Here is a 14,293-nt window from a genome sequence, read left to right as displayed (position 1 = left end):
TAGTTACACGCCCCTGCAGCTTAAGATTTAGCTACCCTTTATCTCATGCTAAATATTTCCTATAAATATCCTGCAGTTTACCTCCTGAAGCCGTGCGAACCGCGGTTTATATTGACACCTTCTTCTATATCTATTCAGGAAACGTTCGAGTTAAGACATTATTAGAATCTCCCACATGTTTCGTTGCAACATAAGGAGGATAACCTAAATACCACGCTGAAATCATGCAGATACACCCAGATGTTTAGGGAAAAACGTGGCTCTTGAATTATATCTGTCTTTTGATGCTAAAACCGGCTATGGTTTCGCTAATGAGTATACCCAAATAGCCGCTGCATTCCTAGTTGTCCACCTATATATTAAAAATGTGATTTGCCTCTTTAGTAGCTTTTGAGGTTATACTCACGCAATCATGACAATTAACATAATCTAGGGTGGTTTGCACTTTCATTTAGTGATGCAAATGACTGCACCTCATTTCGCCTCCAGTCCTTATCTTTTTTGTTTTATAACCTGTCTTCGATTCTGTATCCGTGCCTCTGCTACTTCCTCCGTGCTTCCATGCCTATGGTGTACACGAAGAAACGAAATATCTACCACCTTAACAGATATAACTCAGTTCCCACGATCAATGAAACTCAGCTAAATTGCCTCCTAATTAAAGCTTTTCATTTGTCTTTTGCCAACGCCAACGAAAAAAAAAGAAACAAAAAATTCATTTAACATTCTACTGCACTTAACTCAATAAAGTTACATTCTATCCTTTATGCAGTTGAAAATAGAAGAAAAGAAGTGCTTCCTTTATTGATATCACAGAAAGTATATGCTTGAAATAGGGCACTCTTAGATCATTCCCCACCACCAAGGAAAATTTCCTAAGACAAAAAAAAAAAACAAAAAAAAACAGAAAATTCATTTAAACTTCTGCTACACTTAACTCAATAAAGTTATATTTTATCCTTTAAGCAGTTGAAAATTTATAGAAGAAAAGAAGTGCTTCCTTTATTGATATCACACAAAGCATGTACTTGAAATAGGGCACTTTTAGATTATTCCCGACCACCAAAGAAAATTGCCTAAGACCAATGCAACGTTTATAGAATGCCTGAAAGGTTTTATAAGGTCCAGCTTCAAGTTGGTTTTTGCAAGTTATGTATTTGGTTTATGGAGCTTTATGCCTTATGCTTTGTTTCTAAATTATGGAGTCGAATTGCTCTTGAGCATATACTATACGCATTCCTTATGTTCAAGGCCGTACCCAGGATTTTTTTTTCGGAGGGTTTTTACTCAAGGATATTTTTTTCGGGGGGGGGGGTACACAAAAGAACCTAATAAAACGCATCCAAAATCTGTTTATATGCATTTTTGTTACGTTTTTACGAGTAAAAAAAAACATTTTGGGAGGGTTCAAACACCCCTAACCCTCCTCTGGGTACGGCCTTGCTTACGTTACGTGCAAGAATGAAAAAAGTTGCTGGCATGTGTGCAAATGGGTATTATATTCAACAGACAAAAAAGAATCTTTTGATTGATTTTGGATTAGTGTCTATTTCAAAACCATGGAATAAGGAGGACTGTTTTTTTTTTCTTTTAATGTTCTTCATACCCTATTAATAATCTTGCTTTGGTTGTACTGCTTCTGAGATTGCTGTTTTAACACCAAACAACATTTATGTTTAATTTTTGGGAGACATTGAGAGCTAGATATTCCTTTGAGGGAGGGGGGACAGCAGAAAAACCATAATTTTACTCCGTTCCTGCACATTTATTTTTCTGTTTGGCAGTTTTTTGGTTGATTGAGCCATTCTAGTTTAAAAGCATCTATACTTTGACTACAGACGGTTGCATGATACTGAATTTTTTCGTTTTCACTTGATTTCTCATACTCAGCATGACTTCAGTAATTAAAAAACATTTTATGATCTGAATTTGATTCCTTTGTTTTTTTTTCTTTTGCTAACCCAGTTCACATTGCTATCCTGCAGTGACTTGGTCACCGGATGATCGGAATATCAAAGAATTTGATTATATTGTTGTTTTGTTTAATCATTTGATTATATTGACAATCCTATTTATTATATTGGGTACTTGAATGATAAACCCCCTACCACTGAAGTTGTTCATTCATTGACGCATTATAGAACCGGTTTTTTTTCGTTAGTTTCTTTCACCTTAGCGTGAGACAAGACAAAGAGAAGTGACAGAATATATGGAAAATATATAATTTTTGGCTATATATTTGCACATTAGGGGGTCAGGGGGGGCTGGTGTAAAGTATTTGGACAGTTCAAAGTTAGAAAACAATTCTTACTACATAATATGCAGAATAATTGTACCTAACACATTAGGCATGTAAACCCGCTATACTTTACCCCCCACCCCCTAATGTGCAAATATATAGCCCAAGTTTGTTTCTAAAGTATTATATTTTTAATTTATTTTGGTGTATTTCATAGGAATGAACGTTAGATAAACATATTAGAAGAATATTAGGTAGGAGGTATATCTTACAAGTGCCTTATATTGTTATATTATTTAATTTGATTATATATTTTGATTATTTTTTTTACATATCAAATAACAGAAGTAATCCAGGAGAGTGGAAAAACCCATAGAAATGAGCCTCGAGTACTTTCATAGACGCTCAGTTGTTTGTACGAAGTTGATTAGACTTCCAGGATTACGGTAAAAATGTTACTATCAAAATCTCGGGAAGAGATATCAGAAAACGATATGATGTAATGAAATTTACTGTGTTTAGTCTAGACTAGAGGTTTATGATATAAACATTAGACTCATAAAAATGCTACGTAACGCCTTTTGAATCACCTACTTACTAGAACTTTTGACGTTTCTGCGCAGAAATGCCATCCCAAAATTTTGATCATATTTATTGGGGAATTACAGAGGACTGGGTAGCAAGACAGGGCATGGGAAGGGGGCTGGTTGCCCTCCAATCACTTTTTACTCTTTAGAAGGACACTACAATTTCCTATATTCCATCGAAAGAACTTTTTCTCAAGCTTTAACAATCCACCCCTACTTCTATAGGATGTGGCGGGAAAAAACAGATTATAGTAACACAAGGAAGACATGGGGCTCTTCGCTTTCGCAGTGCTACAGCGTTGTCTCTGGTATGCCCCCGTGTTCGATGAAAGAGGGCGCGGAACTCTTATGTATGTATTAAGCGCCCGAACAGGATATTTCTGCTCAGCTTAAAAACTTATATCTCACATATTCAGAATTATGTAGAGGAAAGATCTAAAGGCAAACTGACAAACTAAATGACGAATCTCAGAAAGTAGAAAAAAAACTAGAAAACGGAACCTTACGCAGTACATTCAAAGGAGAGGAACAGAAAAAAAAAAAAAAAACAAAAAAACAACAAAGAATTAAAAGAGATCTCACGTTTCTAGACTAGAATAGAAGAAATCAATCAAATATTAAAATTTTTCTTGTTTTTTGCTTTTATTTTATGTTTTCTTTAAATCTTCATAACTTCTTAATTTTTTCATTTGAAGCCACAGTTCTTTTTAGTTTTTTTCTTTTTTTCTGCTTTTTGCCTTGCCGAGGAAGTCTTGTTGTTTTTAAAGGCAAAATCTCGGCAGTAAATCAGGGGCGTAAAATGCTATAAGGCGTGGAAGGGGACAACTACCCCCTCCGGACCCAATCCCCCCCCTCAGACCTTATTTTTTTCTGTCTACTAATTTTGCTTTTATTACTTTTCAAATTTTGTATAAGAAAGCCAAAATGATGCTTCTTCGCTCCTTCCAGCAACTTTTTATCTTTGAAAGAAATTGATAAGAAAATCTGTAAAGTCAAAGCGTGAAGTTTAAAAAATTTAACTCAGTTTTACTTTACACAACATCAATGTAACTCTACATTAACTCCAACCTCTACTTAAATCTAAATTTTTTGTCCGTGTCATAGCTGCACCAGTAGTACATAGAATAAGATTACTGGCCTGCTAACAAGAAGAACAGATTAGAATAAGATCATTATAAATGTTTGTATAATTGCATACTATAACTACACCCGATGTTTATACATGCACTTTTCTAAATAGCAGATATGGACAACTATTAATGATATATGAGATTAATTTGCACAGTTCAATCACATTGGGCATTTTCATTTGACCGATAGTATAGGATTGTGATTGATCAGCTCCTCCAAAGTCATGTTATAGTAGTCCTAGGTCAAAGAAACTGTCAGATATAAAAAGAGCCGTTTCTAGGGCTGTCGATACCCGGGGAAATTTAATTACAGGACCCCTTTCCGACTAAAATATAATAAAAAAGGCGACTAAAAGTGAAAAATTTGATCAGAGTGGGCATCCCCAAATCGCGGCACCCCCAGTTGCGGCAACTAGAGCAGCTGACGCGGTTACCCTGCTCCCTAGAAACTGCTCCAGATATAGATCTGTGACAATTACTTTGACCAGCGGTGTTATTTTAATTTCCTATCTCTAACTCTTTCTCCATCCAGAAACGTAAATTTTGTTCTCGTGTGATTGGACTGTTCAGGAATAAATCTAAAACACAGCTGGGGCCCGAAAAAGTGTTTTTATGATCTACTTCTACCCCATCTTTAATTTTAAAGATTTTTTTTCAACATCCGTCTGCAACTTTTGTGATTGGGAAAAAAATCTTGTTTGGGCGAGAATCGGAATGAAGTCTTGGAAACAAGCTTAGCAATGTCTATAGTCCCGTGCAAGAAGTCTAAACCAAACTGGATTCTTTTGTGAAAGTAAGACTTCTCTGTCTGACTCTTAAAAACGTAACAAAAATGGATATAAACACATTTTTATGCCCTTTTTCCGGTTTTTTGTGTAAGCCCCCCCCCCCCAAAAAAACAAAAATCTTTGAGTATTTTAAGTCCTATAAGATGGATAGGGGCTGAGCTGAAGGTTGACCACTTCTTTCGGGAATTATTTTGGTCTCTGGGTTCATTCTAGAAAGTTCTAGTCCTAGTTATGACCTAGGACTTTCGGAATCAAACATATTGTGAAGCGGCGTAAACTGTTTATTGCCGTCCTGCATTATATTCAATGACATATTTGTAACTTAGTCCATAACAGTAATATGCCCTACATACTTTCAATTTCGACAGTCCCGATAATTTAATTGACACTCTACTTATACTCGTATATTTTATTCTCAGTTGTTTATTTCAACATCTGTCTGGAGTTTCAAATTTATAATTTTGACACCAAGCAAAATTATCAGATTAGATTGTCAGATCAAATTGATGTAAAGAAAAAACAAATCTTTTCAATAATGGATATGAGGAAAAACGGTAGGGATTAGATAAATTTATGTATATGAGCTTCTCCTATCTATTGCAAAAATTTAAACATAATAACACTCCTGTGGTAAGTCAAAACGGATAACTTGACTACCCTGATTTTTAGAACGAAAAAAACAAACACAAACAGCATAAAACACCCAGGACAAATCAAGTGTTAGGTCTGGTTAATTACCCCTAGTATATAGTATGTACATGCATATTATCTATGAAAAGTAATTTACAATTATTAATTAAAAAATTACAATAAAAATTGTAATAGGATTCTAATTATAATTAACTTGAAGCTTAGTTAATGATTTATTAGTTACATATATGTTTTTTCAATTTTGATTTACTAATATAAATCCCCCCTCTTAAAAACGGATATTTTGGCTCCTCCTTTAAATTTAGGTTTCTAAAAATATTTTCTTTCTGCACTCAATAATTCAGTTTTACTGAAGAAAGTCCTCTGAACCTCTGAAATTCGAAAAATGAGGCACGCTATTTACCTACTGTTTGGCAACTTTGTTCCTCAAATACTACTTCCTCTACTTTCAACCCTGCCTCTTATACCTTCAAACTCTTGTTATCTAGTATATCTTAATAATACTAGTAGTACATAAGCAGGTTTATTTCGTTTGAGAAGTGGGAGATATTTCTCCCTAGATTCCCCCAGATTTTGAGTTTTTTGTGTGTGTGTGGTATCAATGAAAAAATTGAAAGAACAACAAATTTGACTCCTTGGATTTCGAAAAATACTTTAGGGGGGGGACGGCAAGCCCGTACCCAGAGGGGGGCTTTTAACCCCCCGCCACCCCCGAAATATTTGTCTTACTCGTAAAAACGTAACAAAAATGGATATAAACAAATTTTGTATGTGTTTTTTTTTTTTTTTTTTTGTAATAAATCTAATGGATTCAAGGTCTTTTATTAAGCCGTGTCTGAGTCAATCGATCTTAGGATTTCTTGATAATGATTTAAAAAATTCTTTTAGACGATATATTCGATGGGTATTGTATTACAAAATTGAAATTCACGTTATTATCACAGAGAAACAGAGAGTTTACTTATATGACCCTTTTAAGTGTTGCCTCATAGATGTTTTTTGGTTGTTTCGTTTTTTCAATTTTCATAAGAGATATTGGTCATAATTTGATTGTTTCATTTCCTTTTTGTGTTTTGTTCAGAGTTTTGTTTGTTAAGTGTTTTTCACATGTGTGGCCGCCCAGTATCAAGTGATTTCATGTCTTCCTTTGGGCACCCCCTGGAATTAACGTTTTGTGTTATACGATTTTCAAACAGTTCGTGGCAACTAACTATAAGTAAGGAGTGACTCTGTCCAATAGTAATCGAAACTCTAAAAGAAGGAATTTTGATAACAATAGATACCTCAAAAGAATTGAATTTTTACGTTGATTCCAAATATATAAAATTAATTAAGTTCAATTTTACCAATCAAAAGATACGAGCCAATTTGCCTGATTTTCAAGAAAGGAGAAACGTCCTCAAAGAGTCAAGTGATCTTAATGAAATTAACACCATCATATTCATCATATCAGAGAATCCTATTGTTGAGGTTTCAAGCTCCTATTTACAAAAATGTGGAATTTTGCATTTTTTTTTTGGCAGAACAAAGATCACGGATATGTGTTTATTTATTTTTTTGGTTTCTTTGTTTTCCCCAGGAGTATTCGTATTGAACCAATGTATCTAGAAAATTGGAAGACATCTTATTCAAACGGAAATCAAAGTTCTAGTTCTTTTTTTAAGTGACCAAAAAATTGGAGGGCAATAAATTCCCTTCCCATGCCCGATTTTTTCCAAACACGTCTGATTAAAATTTTAAGATAGCAATTTTATTCAGCATAGTTGAAAGGTCCAATGATTATACTTTTAGTGATGACATGCCCTTCATAGTCCCTGAGGAAAGGACTGTAAGCTACGCAATTTGCCCGTATTGTTCACACACATTACTTGTTATTGGGAAATATGCGGAAAATTTTCGGGGTAGTTTCCTATGGGGAGCGGAAGGAGGATTTTTCCCATCACGGGGAAAATTTTCCGTGGGAGGAAAGTGTCCGAGGGGAATTTCCCCGGAGAAATCGTTTAATGTTTTAATGTTTCTTCTTACTATCAGGTTTTAAAAAAACCTGCTTTTTTATTTAATCTATTTAAATGAACTGACTGAACTGATATGAAAATCGTGAATCACTAGGTTATCGATGTTTTTACCTGCTGAATATTACTCGCGAAAGAACCAATCATGTTTTAACAAGGTGATGTTACTTATCCTTCCAGGAATTGCATTTCGTTTTAACTACAATGTAATATAATTTGTATTGGAAGACCTGAGGATCATATGTCATTATGCATTACTTGGCTATTTTCCTCTCCGGATATAAGAAGTATTTTAATTAGTTTGCGAATAATTCATAAAAAAATCATTGGAATCAAAACATACTTTTAACTTAGAAGTGATTCTCTTTGCTGTTATTGTATTGAATTGTTCCAAGAAGCTCACGGAAATATATCTAGAACAAATCCAAATATTCAGAGGTTTAAAAGGACCCTGAACAGTTGTGCCAATTCACAGAAATGTAAGGGGGGGGGGGCTAAATATTTTTTTTTTAAATCTAGGGCAGGGGACAATTTTTTAACTTTTAAATAAAAAGAAAAAATGAATTTATCGAAATCTAGAGGGGGTAAATGTCCGACCCGCTGCCCCCTCCAAATACTACCTTAAATGTTTTGCATTTCATCAGAAATATTGCCGCAAATTTAAATATTGGCTAAGTTTTTGTACAGACGTATAACCATGACTAACAATTATTGTTAGAGCTAATAACTATAAGCTATATTATTTAGGTAAGAGGTCAGCCATCGAATCTCTCAGATAGAAGCCTAAATTCAGGCCAACTTCATGGGGCTATACCTGGTCGCTTCGTTGTTCTTAAGCCAGAAAGCACGTTTAAACTAAGAGACCCTCTGCCACTCTACACAGTCCAGAAATCCGATGACACTGCCCCTAGGCTACCTGTGAGTATTTGATTTAAAATACCTAAGAAATAATTTACTAAGATTTTTATTCCTGTAGTAAAAAAAAATTGAGAAAATAGCCAAATTATTTTCAGCTAAAAATTAATTTTGGTTCAAATATTTGGCGTAAAATGTAAAAGATTTTGTGAAATATGCGAAAGTGGTGGTGGTTATTAGAGGGGACAAATTTGGAATAGTAAAAGGTAAGCTCAAACCAAAGCATAAAACTTATGGTAAGCACAAAATAATATTAATTTTATGTCGTTAAATTGATAATAAGGTTGCCTTTGCAAACTTAAGTGACAAAATAAATTCAGTTTCATCAGAAGCAACGTTCCAGCGTACCTCCATCGTCTGGGGCAAGGGCCACAAATTATGCAACGTATCAATCATTCACAGATAGATTTTATTCTTGAAAAAAAGGGGGGGGGGTTAGTTCTTGATGTCCGATTGGCTCAAAATATCAGGGATCACTCTCTGGGATAAGAGAATTAATTTTTTTGGAGGGGGAGGCTTGTAGAGGGCTCGGGGGCCCAAAAAAAGACAAAAAATGTTTTGTCGCTGACGAGTTTGAAATTTAAAGCCGTAATTCCTTGGGTCAAGAGGAACCTAATGTAAAAAAGAATTGTTTTGGGTCTCAAAACCCTTAGGAATGGGACACGAAAAAGGGTCAAGCAACTTTTTTTCTGAACAGTTTGAAACTTAAAACCGCAAGTCTGGGCCAATAGGACCGTAATGCGTAAGAACAAATTGAAAAGAGACTTCGGTTTGCCGAAAAATATTTATTTTATTTGTGGCATAAACAGATAAACAAAAAATCGCAAAGAAAGGAATAAAACGAAGAAAATTAACAGCCAGTTAAAAAATTTGAAAAAGTATGCAATATTTCAGTCAAGACCTCCGCTTGACTATCCTCAGTGCATAATAAAACTGATAAAAATATAAAAACCAAACCTTAAAATAAAAACACGAAACTAAAATTGGATGACCCTTTCCTAGTAACGGTGAAAGGGTAACCTTTCACCGTTACACCGTTACAAGGTTTGGTTTTTATATTTTTATCAGTTTTATTCTGCACTGAGGACGGTCAAGCGGAGGTCTTGACCGAAATATTTGCATAATTTTTCAATTTTTTTCACTGGCTGTTATTTGTCCTCGTTTTCTTCCTTTCTTCGCGATTTTTGTTTATCATGATCAGCCAGTGTGGTCTCAGAAATTATTTACGGCATAAACAGGGGTATGGAAATGGTCCAAGATTTGTATTTTCATTCGCCTGAAAGCCTCAAGAATCAAGAAGGGGACCAAAAATTTAGCTAAGAGGGAGAAGAATGTCAGGGAGCTTGGAAAAAGACCAAAAAATGGATTCCTCTTGATAAGTTTGAAACTTATGGCTGTAAGTCTCTAAGTCAAAGGGAGCCTAACAACTAAAACAGCTTGGTGGTACTGTTCCCCCAGGAAAGGGGCCCAAAAAGAGGAAAAGTTTTTTTCTGAACAGTTCAATGCCCTTAATCTCTTGGGGGGGGGGGCGAACCCAAATATAAAAGAAAAAAAAATATTTACTCACACGAAAAGGGCCAACAAACTGTTTTTCTCGAACAAGAAATAGCAGTCAATTGTTCAATTATCTCTTGTAATGAGTCTTTGTAACAATATTTGAGGAGACGGGATCAGGAATGATACATCGTCAATATTGATAATAACCTTTTTCTCTGAAGGAGTTACAAGATGGCCTTTATTGTTGAAAAACGGGCGCATAGGCGAACGATCGATGGATGAGACTTTTTGATAAATATCCCCTCATATGTGTTTGCTTTTGAAAATCATTGGCAAAATTGGTGTTGTGATGATTTACTTCTCTTGAGCTCTGCAGATATCATTTTTGAGCTTCCATCACGCGGAAGGAGTCGACTTCACAGCACGATTAAGGGACTGAGGGGGTTTTCTGAGGGTCGAAGCCAGAAACTTCCCACCTTTGTATTTCAGCTTTTCTACCACTTGAGTTGTGAGTGACTTAAAGTACGCTAAATTACTATGATGGCACTTTAAAGTACCTTAAAAAGTACTTTGGCAAGTTCTGATAGTTCCCAACATATTTAAGTGACAGTACAATTTCCATGATGAGTTTCTCAAAGCATATATCTTTCATCTCTGCTGAGCTAACGGGGATGCGTGTATTTGAGCTCAAAGAAATAACACGAGATTATGTATGAGCTAATTCAAATTAATTATGTTTAAATTAATTCATAAGTATTCATTTAAATTAATTTAATTGATTTTTTAATTAATTAATCAATTAATATCTTCAAACAACTATGAAAAAACAATGTCAGTAGCAACACACTGCTCTGGTGAACGATCAGAAGGTGGAATAAATTTAACTTATCCTTCTCCTGTAGAATTAGTGATATTCTGGAACAGTAAATTTCTGTCGAGCTTTTGAGTTTGTCAAGTGATATTTTAGTACATTTTTTGCTATCGGTTTCAGAGTTTCACTTTCACTACAAATCGATTTAAATAGTTGAATGGTTTGCTATGGTTTGCAAACAAAAGAGAGCTTTAATACTGTGAAAATTAACTGTTTTTAATTACTTTGAAGAGCTTACAGTTTTTGTGGTTTGGATTCGCTGAAATGTGTCGGTAGCGTGATTTAGAGCAGTATGAAATAATTAAAAGATAATTTTCTTTATACCACACGCACGGTATTTCATTTGAAGGTATTTTATTAGATAATTTTGTGTGCACTGACACATAAAGGAAGGATTAAAGGTAACGAATTAGGCCCACGCCGATTCTCGCCCTCATTATTATCTACTTTTTTCTTCTGTGCATTATATTAGTAGTAAGGCATCTATACGTTCTACGATTACATTAATATTTGAAGAGCACATGTGACGGATACAACGAGGCGTACAACGACACGAACCTACCAAACACGTTATACTAGTCATGTAAAGATATACAATATGGGGTGAACACCAAATAAAGCGACCCGAAGACGACACATTTAGGACTAGATGTTAGTGAAATCGTGTCAACTAGAAAAACTAGTTTTTGAGTAACAGGTGTTTTGAACTACTCAATCAATCAATCAATCAATCATTTTATTAATATTAAAACACTATTACAAACATAAAGAAAAGTTATTCGGCCCAAGAAGCTTGGCTTGTTTTGGGCCATACAACACAATAATAAAGCACTAAAAGAACCATGAATATTACCCTAAATCAAACAATATATATGAATTAATGATTAAAGAGAATAAACACTAGCATAAAATAAATACAAATTATTATAATAATAACGATAAATAAAAACCAAAAAAAGTAGAGACACAGGAAAGACAGTAGATATCAATTGGTAAAAAAGGAAAAAAAGAAAAAAAAGAGAAACACTAGGAAAAGAGAAAACAGGGAAATAAACGAAGGAGAGAGAGAAATTACTAAACTGGAAAAACCCGACGAAAAACTGCCTTTGCAGACAGAATTGGCGGGACATCCGGAGGGATGTCCCGACCACTCAATAGTGGTCTTAACTAGGCACATAAAATATTTTTATATGAAGTGGATAAAAGCGGATTTTTTAATTGGGTTGAATGAAAACGGTAAAGGGTTGAAATTGCTTACCCGTTAAGGTAAGTCTGAGGGAACGGTAAGTCTGATGCAACGTGACATAAATATTAGAATATGATTAGAATAACGTCATGGGTACCAGTCTTTGGAAATGGTTAGCGGTGAGAAGGCGATCTTGCGACTTGACCTAGCTTCACTTTTTGGCTTTGGTCGGTATAATACACAAGTACCAATTGAGGAGTGCAGCCAATATAAAATATTCTTTTAGTATTGGAGTATGGTAAAAAGTTGAAACTAATAGAGTCGTAGGCGCCAAGAAAAGAACTTCAACATAGAAATCCAGAACAATCCTTAGAAATTCTCAGAAATCAAGTAGTGAGGTGGTTATGGATTTGAACCATCAAGGTCCTCAACCACCAAAGCCCATAACAAAATGACCTCAACCTCCAAGGGTCCCTCCCCCTCCCCCAACATCCAATACCACATACCCCAACTTTGTTACTCCTCCCCCCCATATCTTTTATACTTTTTTTGAAGTTTAATTTTTTGAACCTTTTTTAGCTTTTATTTTTTTTTGTTACTCAAATTTTTTCAACTTTTTTTTCATTTCTTAGAATGACATGAGATATGCTTAAAATAAAAAAAAAATCACATATAATATTTTCGAAATACAAAATGAGAATGATATAGATATGTTAGTCTTGACTTAGTATTAGAAAAATAATGTTTGTAGTAACAATTTTTCGTTTTTTTTCTGGCTTGGAATTTTTTGGACTTAGAAATTATTCAACTTTTATTAATTTTTTTACAATTAGGAAAATACTGTTCATAGTAAAACATTTTCTTTAATAGAACGGATATTTTTTTAGCATCAAAAGGATTTTACAACACTTCATAGAATCAAGAAACTATTCAAATGTATTAAAATTAGAAAAATAATGTTTGTAGTAATACTTTTTCTTCTGGCTTGGAATTTTTGGTCTTTTTTTACATGTCTTAAAATGACATTAAATGTACTTAAAAGCATAAAACATCATATTTAATATTTTCGAAATATAAAATGGGAATGATATAGATATGTTAGTCGTGATTATTTACTATTAGAAAAATAATGTTTGTAGTAACACTTTTTTTTTACTTAGAATTATTTTGGACAGAAATCTTTTCAGCTTTTTTTTACATATCTTAAAATAATATGAACTATACTTTTGAGAGAGGCAAAAACACATACAAATATACAGATTTAGACATACAAACTGACAAAGGCAGGCAGTAGGACAAGCAAACGCCCGCCCAGACGCACAGGCAATGAGAGTGAAAGAGACAAAAAAACATACAAATATATAGATTCAGACATAAGAACCGACAAAGACAAACACTGTGAGAAGAAAACACCTGCCCAGACACATAGGCAAAAAGTATGAGAGAGACAACAACACATGCAAATAAATAGATTCAGACATACCAACCGACAAAGACAAACACTATGAGAAACAAGCACCAACCCAGAAACACATGCAAAGAGAGTGAAAGAGATAAAAACACATACAAATATACAGATACAGAAATACAAACCGACAGAGACAAACACGAGAGAAGCAAACACCTGCCCAGATACACAGGAAAAGAGATTGAGAGAGACAAAAACACATACAAATACATATATTCAGTCATGTAAACTCAAAATATCAGGCACTTTGAAATGCTAATACAAACCTAGACACACAAGGCAAAGAGAGTGAGAGAGAAAAAAACACACGCAAATAAACAAATTCAGACATACAAACAGACAAAGACAAACACTGGGAGAAGGAAACACCCGCCTAGACACACAGGCAAAGAGAGTGAGAGAAACATAAACACATATAAACATACAGATTCAGACATACAAACCAACAAAGACAGGTACTGGGACAAGCGAACACGCGCCAGACACATACGCAAAGAGAGTGAGAGAGACAAAAACACATACGAATGTATAGATTCAGACATAAAAACCAACAAAGACAGGCAATGAGACAAGCAAACACCCGCCCAGACAAACAAGCCCAGAGAGTGAGAGAGACACAAACAAATACAAATATATAGATTCCGACATGCAAACCGACAAGGAGAGGCATTGGGACAAGCAAACATCCGCCCGGACACATAGGCAAAGAGAGTGGAAGAGACAAAAAAATATACAAATATATAGATTCAGACATACAAACCGACATGAACAGGCAATGGGACAAGCAAACACCTAACTAGAAACATAGGCAAAGAAAGTAAGACAGACAAAACACACACAAATACAGAAATTCAAGCCTTTAAACCGAAAAAGACAGGCAGTAGGAGTAGCAAACACCAGCCAAAACACACAGGCAAAGATACTGAGAGAGACAAAAACACATAAAAAC

At 34.6% G+C, this 14,293-nt stretch overlaps 1 protein-coding gene across 1 annotated transcript in view; it reads left to right on the top strand.

Moving 5' to 3' along the window:
* LOC148947798 (atrial natriuretic peptide-converting enzyme-like) overlaps positions 1–14,293 on the top strand; it is a 195,628-nt gene that overhangs the window by 10,810 nt on the left and 170,525 nt on the right. The window contains exon 3 of the mRNA XM_089096239.1: positions 8,155–8,325. Coding sequence (XP_088952365.1) covers positions 8,155–8,325 — 171 coding nt within the window. The remainder of the gene's footprint in view (positions 1–8,154; positions 8,326–14,293) is intronic.

Source organism: Artemia sp. Qi Xiang Cuo, chromosome 10 (genome assembly GCF_049724085.1).
Source record: "Artemia sp. Qi Xiang Cuo chromosome 10, ASM4972408v1, whole genome shotgun sequence".
In the NCBI taxonomy this organism is placed as follows: Eukaryota; Metazoa; Arthropoda; class Branchiopoda; order Anostraca; family Artemiidae; genus Artemia; species Artemia sp. Qi Xiang Cuo.
This window is presented reverse-complemented; position numbering and strand designations above follow the sequence as displayed.